The sequence below is a fragment of the Thunnus albacares genome, chromosome 5, assembly GCF_914725855.1.
Source record: "Thunnus albacares chromosome 5, fThuAlb1.1, whole genome shotgun sequence".
Classification (NCBI taxonomy): domain Eukaryota; kingdom Metazoa; phylum Chordata; class Actinopteri; order Scombriformes; family Scombridae; genus Thunnus; species Thunnus albacares.
The window spans coordinates 36291183-36303752 of NC_058110.1; the positions used below are offsets into that span (position 1 = coordinate 36291183).

A 12570-nucleotide genomic window follows, 5' to 3' on the forward strand; every position below is an offset into this window, starting at 1 on the left:
TACTGGTACTAATACTACTGGTACTACTTCTAATACTACTACTGGTACTAATACTACTGGTAGTAATACTACTGGTACTACTTCTAATACTACTAGTACTACTACTACTGGTACTAATACTACTACTAGTACTAATACTACTGGTACTAATACTACTACTGGTACTAATACTACTGGTACTACTTCTAATACTACTACTGGTACTAATACTACTACTAGTACTAATACTACTGGTACTAATACTACTACTGGTACTAATACTACTGGTACTACTTCTAATACTACTACTGGTACTAATACTACTGGTAGTAATACTACTGGTACTACTTCTAATACTACTAGTACTACTACTACTGGTACTAATACTACTACTAGTACTAATACTACTGGTACTAATACTACTACTGGTACTAATACTACTGGTACTAATACTACTGGTACTACTTCTAATACTACTACTGGTACTAATACTACTGGTACTAATACTACTACTGGTACTAATACTACTGGTACTACTTCTAATACTACTACTGGTACTAATACTACTGGTAGTAATACTACTGGTACTACTTCTAATACTACTAGTACTAATACTACTGGTACTAATACTAGTACTGGTACTAATACTACTGGTACTAATACTACTGGTAGTAATACTACTGGTACTACTTCTAATACTACTAGTACTAATACTACTGGTACTAATACTACTACTGGTACTAATACTACTGGTACTAATACTACTACTGGTACTAATACTACTGGTACTACTTCTAATACTACTGCTGGTACTACTACTGCTGGTACTAATACTACTGGTACTAATACTACTACTGGTACTAATACTACTGGTACTACTTCTAATACTACTGCTGGTACTACTACTACTGGTACTAATACTACTACTGTTCAGCTGCTGCTGTCCCTCCAAGATTTCTGGCCAAAAATATTTGATTTTGCAGCAGCTTTTCTCAAAAATTGTGATACAATTTGTGTATCTTGTTTCTGTGTTAAACTTGCAACCAAAGTAAATAATGTGATTTATTTAAACTGCTAGCAGTGAAGAGTCATATGTAATGACTTCCTTGGATAAAAAGCATCCTGCAGATCACAGAAACAACTATATTTCAGCTCTAATGTTTCATGTTTTTTCTGAATATGAGAACCATGAGGACTCAAAGTTCTATAAAAATACTATAAAATACTGTACTTGAGTTCCATTTATAACCTTTATTAAATTAACTTTCAGCTCAACATCAGCAGCAAATAAAATCATCAATAATTCCGTTTAAAAAAATCTAGTTTGATGTTAATGTTTGAGGCAGATTATATCTGAACAACATCAGCTTGTTTTCTTCTGACTCACTGTATCAAACCTCATTTGGGAACATTTGGGAACATTTGGGAACATTTGGGAATAGTTTTGCTCGTCTATGGTATCGTGTTTGTTGGCAGGTGAGATTTGTTCATCTTCCACCTGAATGACGTCAGTTACCGCCACACCAAACGCCACGATTGGTCCAAACCACAAGCAGCTGCTGATTTGGACGTTTCATGCGGAAAAGTTGCTGTGATTTAGTAAAACTGCATTCCTCACAAATATCGCAGAGATTTCTTGAATTTGCTTTAATTATTTAATTATTTATCCGACAGTTTCCTGGAGCTGCTGCCGCTGGTTCCATTACCGCTACTGGTTCCATTACCGCTACTGGTTCCATTACCGCTACAGGTTCCATTACCGCTACTGGTTCCATTACCGCTACTGGTTCCATTACCGCTACAGGTTCCATTACCGCTACAGGTTCCATTACCGCTACTGGTTCCATTACCGCTACAGGTTCCATTACCGCTACTGGTTCCATTACCGCTACTGGTTCCATTACCGCTACAGGTTCCATTACCGCTACTGGTTCCATTACTGCCACCACTTCTGCTACAGTCACTAGTACTGATACTATCACTGCTGCTACTATTATTACTCCTTCTTCTGCTATTACTGATGTTTGAATCCTATTATAGTAATTAAATACTACTTAGGGTGAGTTTACTGTTAGTATCAATGTATTTATCATTAGTATTACTACTAGTAAATCCACCATTACTGTCATACCACTATTATACTACATATAGTACTATAACTGTGGCTGTTACCACGTCTGCAGCGAAGAGTTCACTTACACTCCACTCGGTACTTCTCCATGTCCTGGACCTCTGCGATGCTCTCTCGGAGGTCGGAGGTGAAGCGAGCTCGGTCCTGCTGGCTCGGAGCCGTGAAGACGATCAGCACCTTCCTCTCTCCTCCGGGGTTCGCCGACGTCAGTCTGATACCGTGAGGGTAGTCTGGGTGAGACACACACACGTTACACACACGTTACACACGTTACACACATGTTACACACACGTTACACACACGTTACACACGTTACACACACGTTACACACATGTTACACACATTACACACACATTACACACGTTACACACATGTTACACACGTTACACACATGTTACACACACGTTACACACATGTTACACACACGTTACACACACGTTACACACGTTACACACACGTTACACACACGTTACACACATGTTACACACATTACACACACATTACACACGTTACACACACGTTACACACGTTACACACATGTTACACACACGTTACACACACGTTACACACGTTACACACACGTTACACACGTTACACACATGTTACACACACGTTACACACATGTTACACACATTACACACACATTACACACGTTACACACACGTTACACACACGTTACACACACGTTACACACACGTTACACACACGTTACACACGTTACACACACGTTACACACGTTACACACATGTTACACACACGTTACACACACGTTACACACATGTTACACACATTACACACACATTACACACGTTACACACACGTTACACACGTTACACACATGTTACACACACGTTACACACACGTTACACACGTTACACACACGTTACACACGTTACACACATGTTACACACACGTTACACACATGTTACACACATGTTACACACATTACACACACATTACACACGTTACACACACATTACACACGTTACACACATGTTACACACACGTTACACACACGTTACACACGTTACACACACGTTACACACGTTACACACATGTTACACACACGTTACACACATGTTACACACATGTTACACACATTACACACACATTACACACGTTACACACACATTACACACGTTACACACATGTTACACACACGTTACACACACGTTACACACGTTACACACACGTTACACACGTTACACACATGTTACACACGTTACACACATGTTACACACATGTTACACACATTACACACACATTACACACGTTACACACATGTTACACACACATTACACACGTTACACACATGTTACACACATTACACACGTTACACACGTTACACACACGTTACACACACATTACACACGTTACACACACGTTACACACACATTACACACGTTACACACACGTTACACACATGTTACACACACGTTACACACACGTTACACACATGTTACACACATCACACACACATTACACACGTTACACACGTTACACACACGTTACACACACATTACACATGTTACACACATTACACACACATTACACACGTTACACACGTTACACACACGTTACACACACATTACACACGTTACACACACGTTACACACACGTTACACACACGTTACACACATGTTACACATTACACACACATTACACACGTTACACACACATTACACACGTTACACACACGTTACACACACATTACACACGTTACACACACGTTACACACACGTTACACACACGTTACACACACGTTACACACATGTTACACATTACACACACATTACACACGTTACACACACGTTACACACACATTACACACGTTACACACACGTTACACACACGTTACACACACGTTACACACATGTTACACATGTTACACACATTACACACACATTACACACATTACACACACATTACACACACATCACACACACATTACACACGTTACACACGTTACACACACGTTACACACACATTACACACGTTACACACACATTACACACGTTACACACACATCACACACACGTTACACACATGTTACACACACATTACACACGTTACACACACATCACACACACATTACACGTTACACACATGTTACACACATGTTACACATGTTACACACGTCATTTATTGATGACATGTTATGATGTCATGTTCAGAGATCTACAGGAGAGTTTAACAGCAGAAAAGCTTCCAGTGATCTAAACACCAACATTAAACAGCTTAGAGGACAAACTGCCTTCAGCAGCTGACTGACAGCATTTACTGAACATAAACAGTTTGCATGTCGGCTCCACAGGATGAAATATTGATTCACTTATATAATAGTTGAGAACACACATACAGCAGGAGATTTGTGTGATTTAAACAGCTGCCTGCTCAGATTACTCTTCACTAAACACAGAAACAGATTCAGAGTGTATAAAAAGGCAGAAGGTCTCAGTGTGGATAATACATTGAGTTCAAGTAGTTTCTTATTGCGTTGTAATATTACTACTATCTGGTATCCTCCTGTATATACAGTATCTATGCACAGTGATAATGCCAGCAAGTTGATCTTTAGCCAGTTCACAAACAGACACACACACACGTTGTCTTGGGTCACTTTTGGAGACATTACATAGACTTACAATTCACTTACCATTCACCCAAAAATCAGCATTTTACCAACTGGGGACACGACTTTTGTCCCCAGTTAACTGGTCTGAGGTCAGAAATTTGTCCCCAAAAGTAGCCTATGACAGACACACACACACAGCATGCACACACACACACACAGCATGCACACACACACACAGCATGCACACACACACAGCATGCACACACACACACACACACACACACACACACACACACACACACACACACACACCAGCAGTCCTTGTATTACTGCGCTGATGAATCATATGGGACAATCTGTCCTGGTCACAGTCATCACCACAATCTGCCAACTCACATTTAGCTCCAACAGGAGAACAAGAGCTGCCAACAACAACAACAACAACAACAACAACAACAACAACAACTAACCAATCAAACAAGTAAACAATGACTGCTGCAGCTTCAGAGCACATTAACAACACGTCAGCTCTGAGACGACACAGTGGATCCAACAAATAACCCAGAAACAAACATGTGCAAAATTTAAAATGTAACTGACTCCATCTAATAAAATGATTATAATTATATGATTTTATAATATTACCAACAATGAACTGATCTACTAACAAGTATTGTGTGTGTATCAAAGCCTGATATATCTGATTCCTCCATTGTTGTCCAGAAACTATTAAAACACATCAGTGAGTCACACTAATACACACACACACACACACCGTCCTGCTGCCACAAATACTCACTAGAGCACCAAATGTGGATTCTTCCGCCACTGAAAATAATCCCCAACAAATATCCTGTTTGTTAAAAACTACAGTAAGCAGCTGTTTTAGAAAATTACTGAACCTTTTCCCTAAAGATGAAACTATATCAGCAGCTTCTCGTCTTCTCTCTAGAAACACTGAGTCAATCATTGTTTTCAACGAGTCATTCTGGTCTCAGTCTCTAGAGTCAGACCCTCTAATCAGTGTGCTGGTGGTCATTTTGGAAATTATTGCTCTGTTAATAAGACCTGCAGACTATAGTAGCTTTGAAAGGCAACACCCTGCACTCCTCAAGCCACAGATCTACTCCTGAGAGGACGCGTCCGCCAACAGCTGCGGACGCCACAGACACGTAGTAGCTCTGTTTATAAAACTGTCTGGAGTCACTTGGAGGACGTCTTCCACACCTTATCTACTGTTCCACACATGTGCAGTAGACTGTAGTGGCCTGTCTGCACCGTCACAACAAACAGAGCCTCGTACACATAGACTGATGATGAAATTTACATCACATGGACCCCAGTGGACCCTAGTGGACCCTTGTGGACCCCAGTGGACCCTAGTGGACCCCAGTGGACCCCAATGGACCCTAGTGGACCCCAGTAGACCCTAGTGGACCCCAGTGGACCCTAGTGGACCCTAGTGGACCCCAGTGGACCCTTGTGGACCCCAGTGGACCCCAGTGGACCCTAGTGGACCCCAGTGGACCCTAGTGGACCCCAGTGGACCCTAATGGACCCCAGTGGACCCTAGTGGACCCCAGTGGACCCCAGTGGACACTTGTGGACCCCAGTGGACCCCAGTGGACCCTAGTGGACCCCAGTGGACCCCAATGGACCCCAGTGGACCCTAGTGGACCCCAGTGGACCCTAGTGGACCCCAATGGACCCTAGTGGACCCCAGTAGACCCTAGTGGACCCCAGTGGACCCTAGTGGACCCTAGTGGACCCCAGTGGACCCTAGTGGACCCCAGTGGACCCCAGTGGACCCCAATGGACCCTAGTGGACCCTAGTGGACCCTCGCATACTGCAGAAAGTATAATTTGGGCTTTATTTGTAAGTTACTGGCTCCAAACGGAAAAGATGGCACCAAAAATAAGGAAACTGGCTGAAATGTAAACCAGTGGGTGATGCTGCTATGTCCATCTTTAAATCCAGTCTGTGGTGTAGAAGGGAAGTTTTAACACATTGGTGGTTTTAGTCTATAATGTCTTCTCCTCTGACGGGTTGAGAATGTGCCGTCGTTTCAGGTCAGCTGTCATTTTGTGGGCGGTTCAGATATTTATGGCCTTTTTGAAAACGGAGGAGATGATTTTGGAGCTGAACTCTTCAGAGCTTCCTGTTAACAGGTGCTGAGACACATTTGAAACGCCACCAACTCCAATCTGCTGCAGAGGACTGAGAGCCAACTCATCTCTGCTGAAATACAGGCTTGGAAACCACACACACACACACCCACACACACGCACACACACACACACACACACACAAGACTGTATATGGCTGTGCTAACATCATTATTGAAAAATGTGTCGGTTGAATGAGTCATGTTTAGAGGAAAAGCAGCTACGTAGCCTTGTAACAAGGATTTCAGTACAGAACCAACATATTTAGATAAGTTTGAGGTACTTTAGAAACTGTGTCATTACTGACAGCTTCATGTTCTCACTTAGTATTTATCTCTCAAATATCAATGTTGGTACTGGCTTCATAAGTCCAGTATTGGACCTGAAGGTTCGGTGCAACCACTTCTTGAAAAGTGAGGGTTTGAAGTTTGGGTTGATCGATGAGCTTGTTGCAGCTCCAGTCTTCACACCACAGTTCTCAGACCAACAGTTAAACACACACTGTCATTTCAGCTGCTAAGAGTCTCCCTATTATTTAGCCTATATATTAATGATCTCCCTCAACAGTGTCATGATGCAGAGCTACAAATGTATGCAGATGACACCGTTGTGTACACACATGCAAAAATAGCTGAGTTAGCTGCTGCTAAGCTAACAATTGCATCGGAAAGGATCACACATTAGCTTGATCAATCATGTCTGAGTCTAAATGTAAACAAGACAAAGGGTATGTTTTTCTCTAAGACTATGGTACAACCTCCTAACGCTGATATTCTCATGAAAGGTGAAAAAATTGACATAGTTACTGATTTTAAATATCTTGATGTGACACTGGATCCAAATTTGAACTTTAAGAAACAAGTTAAAAAAAACGGTTAAAACCATAAAGTTCAACTTAGCAATTTTTAGACATATTAGAAACTGTCTCTCTTTGGACGCTGCAGATATTTATGCAGCTGTGATTCTTTCCCAGATGTGTTATTGATCACATGTTGGGGGCAGGCTGGAGAAACAGCCATAAAACCTCTTGAGTCCTTAAACAAACAAACTCTAAAAACTCTGGACAAAAAGCCGATGCATTTCCATCACTGTAGGATTCTGGAGAAATACAATTTACTGAGCTTTGACAATTTTAGATTGTTCTCAAATTTGTGCCTAGTTTATAAAATGTTAAATGGTTTGGCCTCCTCCACTATGTGACTTTGTGTTCACTCGCTCAGTAAGTTCTGTTAGATCCTCCAGAATATCCTCTAGATGATTGGACCATTTCATCACACTGCATCTGGACAGTCAGCTTTCTCTGTGAAAGCCACGACTCAGTGGAACGTCCTTCCTGATGATATGAAGAACTGCAGTTCCATCAATACATTCAAGACCAAATTAAAAAATCAACTAAAGACGAATCAGCTGTGTGACCACTGAGCCTAGTTTACATAATTAATTGTTAACTGACATTGTGGGTGTATCTGATGTGCTGTTGGGTATAGCTTTATATTTTGTATAGGGTGTTTTTTGTGTTTTGTTTGTTTGTTTTTTGCTTTGTACTGTTTGTTGTTGTGCTGTTGTATGTTTTGATTATAATGGACTACGGATGCAAATTAGCTTCAAGCTAACTCCGGTGCAGTGCATCATTTATACTTAATACTGCACACTGTCCTGTTCAATAAATCAAATCAATCAAAGCAAAAGATGAAGTTTGATGATGTCATGAAGCAGCGTGGGATCATGGGAGTTGTTGTCTTCATTGTTAAACAACCAGCTTCTCCCAGTTAGGATTCCTTCAGTCCCGCCGAATAAACCACAGACGTCTCTTCTTCTCTAAACAAACAAACACTAAATAAAGCAGTTTCATATTAAAACTCAGTGTTTCTCTGATGCTGTTTGGCAGATACAGGACGTCCGGAGGAGCTGTTAGCCGAGCTGCTGCTAACGTTTGCTCAGCTTGTTTAGATCCAGACGCCTGATGACTGAAATCCTTCATCTGGTTAAAAGATACAGTCAAAAACCACCAAGTTCATTGTAAAAATGTGGCTTAAAACTGGATAAAAAGTCAATTTATGACAGTTTCTGGCGGACAACCACAACACCTGAAGTCTTTGCCTCCTTCCACCGTCTCCTGCAGCTGACTGCATGTTTCCCACAGCAACCATACTTTACTGCAGCCTCCCGAACAGAATGAACACAATGATGATCTGCATGAACCAAACTGCAACCATACTGACATTTCTTGATCAATAGGAACCATAACAACAGGTTTTATATGCTGAACACTCTTTGAACCTACATGTAGCATTATGCAACCCTTCTAAAATATCTTTTACCCCACCGCAACTCTACTGCAACTTATTGTGGCCGTGGTGCAGTCTTTCCATATTACATCAGCTTCCAGATCCACACATCCCCTTTACAACCGTTTGTTCTGTCAGGCACTTTGGGTCTGTCTGTACCATGTTGATCCACATTTTAAATCTCTCAACAGTCCTCTCTGCTATATCGTTCTTACTGTCTCCCAGGCAGTTAGAATAAACTTTAGTTTGTCTGTAAGAAGGGTTTCTGCAGTATTCATCAAATAAAAATAAATTTAAGAGCTTGTAAGACCTTTTAAAAACCACTCGGAATTCAATTTAACACATTTTTCACTGTCAAAGAATGATGGAGAACCAGTAGGAACAAAACATCAACCATCAGCCGCACCGCCGCACTGTATGAAACAAACTCTTCATGATGAAGGAACATGAGGCTCACTGACGTGTTTCAACCAAGCAGCAACCTCCGGGGCTGTGAAATGAAACCAAAAACTGCAGTTCCTTCAACGACCACTTGAGGCTACAAAAGCGAGTCAATCATAGACCCCCATGTTAAAATGTCCAACTTTACAGCAGAAATAAACATGTTTACAGTCTGGTACAAACAACGGTTTTGGTCTCTGTAGCTGATTTCCTCTTTCATGACAACTGTACGTTTTTATAACTCACCCGTTTAAATTTTATTAAGCCGTAAAGTTCTGCATAATGAAGGACATGGCTGCTTTGAGTGACAGGTCCGCCAGCCGCTAGGTGGCTTGTTTCAGCCATTCGGCCCGCCTCTTTGCCCATTTTTGATTGGCTGGGAGTTAGGCAGCGTCACCGTAACTACGTCCATGTTTTTATACAGTCTGTGGTTTTAACAGAGTTCTTTAAAACCTTTAAATAACTTCTTCTGTATTTTTGGAACTTTTTAAGACTTTTGGAGACCTGCAGGTATCCTGACATCATTGTTACAGTAGGTCTCCAGCATACTGTACATCACACTGGTCAAAACAAGTGTATGTACAGTATTATCAAAATACACGCATGTGTCTGCACATGTCAGTCAGTGTGTGTGTGATTCTGCTGACTGCTGGGTAGAAATAGAAAAATAAAGAGAAACCAAGTGTCACAGCTGAGAGAGTTGAACGAGTAAAAAGAAGAACAATAAAACGGAGAGAAGCTGAGAGAGAGAGAGACAGAGAGAGAGAGAGAGAGAGAGAGAGAGCAGCACTTACAGGTGTTCTGGAAGGTGTGGACCTGCATGTCCACCAGAGGAAACGACTGTCTGAAACTGTACGTCACCGAGGTCTTCTTCTTCTGGAAGATCTTCGTCACCTGAAGAGGAGGAAGAGGAGGAGGAGGAGGAGGAGGTGGAGAGTATTAAGTGTTATATACAGTATAATATACTTTAAGAGTTTTGTTCACTGCTTGTTTCTGATGAAAACTAAACATCAGTTAATGCAGGTTTAGATAAAATATCTCATTTATTCAACGAGAACCAGGATCCTCTGCTGGCCGAAACGTTGTCTGATGTTATTTATGGACAAAATTATTCCACAATCCACTGAGAAGCAGAAAGGAAACAGCTGGACAAACCAGGAAAACATGCAGACCAGAAACGTCTTCAGCTGTGGAGAAATGGTGAAAGTTCTCCTGACCATGACTACAATACAGAGATAGAAGTACTGAGATCCTTTACTGCAGTAAAAGTACATAAGTATTATGAGCTTGATGTAGTTAAAGTATTGCAGTAAAAGTACATAAGTATTATGAGCTTGATGTAGTTAAAGTATTGCAGTAAAAGTACATAAGTATTATGAGCTTGATGTAGTTAAAGTATTGCAGTAAAAGTACATAAGTATTATGAGCTTGATGTAGTTAAAGTATTGCAGTAAAAGTACATAAGTATTATGAGCTTGATGTAGTTAAAGTATTGCAGTAAAAGTAGTGGTTTGGTCCCTCTGACTGATATATTATTATATATGACATCATTAGATTATTATTAATACCATAAATGATGGCAAAGAAAATTCACCACACACACACACACTCACACACACACACACACACACACACACACACACACACACACACACACTCACACACACACACACACACTCACACACACACTCACACACACACACACACACACACACACACACACACACACAGTGTTACCATCAGCAGGTCATTGAACAGGAAGACTTCTCTCTGGTGGACGCCGCTCCTCTGAGCTCGGTTCGGATCGGGAACCTCGAACAGCTGACAGCAGCAAACCAGCCGGCGGTGAGGCAGGGAGAGCACCTGCAACACACACACACACACACACACACACACACACACACACATCAAATTCTACACATGCTTGTGATCGTCCGTCTAGGAGAGAACTGGAGACAGAAGCTGAGTTTGAAGGTGGAAGGATTAACTAGTAGAACTATTGTTACCAACATGTTGACTTCACACACACACATGTACAGACTTTAAGGTGTTTGTATGAGAAGTCAGAGCGTCTTACAGGCTTTTTGCCGACCACCATCCTCTCCACGGCCTGGACCTGGGACACGTGGTCATCGTTGGTCCTCAGCTCCCACTTCTGGATCCTTCCATATATGGCCACCAGCAGGTCTCTGGGGATGTCCTGACCGTTATCTACACCTGATGGAAACACAGTCACAGCAAAGTCAGATATCAAACTATAACAACAACAGGACAGTCGTCAGATTTCCAACAGATGAGGCGCAATTTTTTGTGAATTTCCAGCGTTTCCTCTCATGTTCTTTTATATTTATATATATATATATATATGATGGAAACATAGTGAGTCTACAGTTTCCTGCACTAACGTCAACATGCTGATGTTTAGCAGGTGTAATGTTTATCATGTTCATCATCTTAACATCTGCTAATTAGTACTAAACAGCTGCGGCTGATGGGAACATCATTAGTTTTTAGTATAAACTGAAGTAGAGCTGCTGTCAATAAAATGTCAGAAAATGGTGAAAAATGCTCGTTATATTTTCTTAGAGGTTCTGGTGACGTCTCCAAATGTCTTGTTTAGGTATATATAGATATATATAAGATATATAAAGACATTCATTTATTATCATTTATGACACAAAAAGATTAAAATCCTCACGTTCCATCAAGCAGCAAATTTTTAGCATTTTTGTTTAAAAAATGAGTAAAATGATTATTTGATGATCAAAATAGTTGCTGATTAAATTTTCTGTCAATCAACAAATCGATTAATTGGTTAATTGTTGCTCTAAAACAAAGTAAAAAGACATTTTGTACATTTGTTAAATGAGCTCAACTAGCACCTGCGTTAGTTCAACAGATGCAGGTGATGCAGCGACTCACCCCGCAGGTTCTTGATGAAGTCCTCAAGCTTCATCTTCCTCTCCGGCTTAACGTTGGGGCTGTACATG

General features: G+C 41.0%; 1 protein-coding gene across 1 annotated transcript in view; it reads right to left on the reverse strand.

The window, feature by feature from the left end:
• Positions 1–12570, reverse strand: part of LOC122982320 (IQ motif and SEC7 domain-containing protein 2-like) — a 66091-nt gene that overhangs the window by 10621 nt on the left and 42900 nt on the right. Inside the window, exons 10-14 of the mRNA XM_044351508.1 lie at positions 12503–12570; positions 11658–11797; positions 11318–11443; positions 10375–10474; positions 2179–2340 (exon numbers count right to left, since the gene is read on the reverse strand). The exon at positions 12503–12570 is cut by the window's right edge and continues 99 nt beyond it. Coding sequence (XP_044207443.1) covers positions 2179–2340; positions 10375–10474; positions 11318–11443; positions 11658–11797; positions 12503–12570 — 596 coding nt within the window. The remainder of the gene's footprint in view (positions 1–2178; positions 2341–10374; positions 10475–11317; positions 11444–11657; positions 11798–12502) is intronic.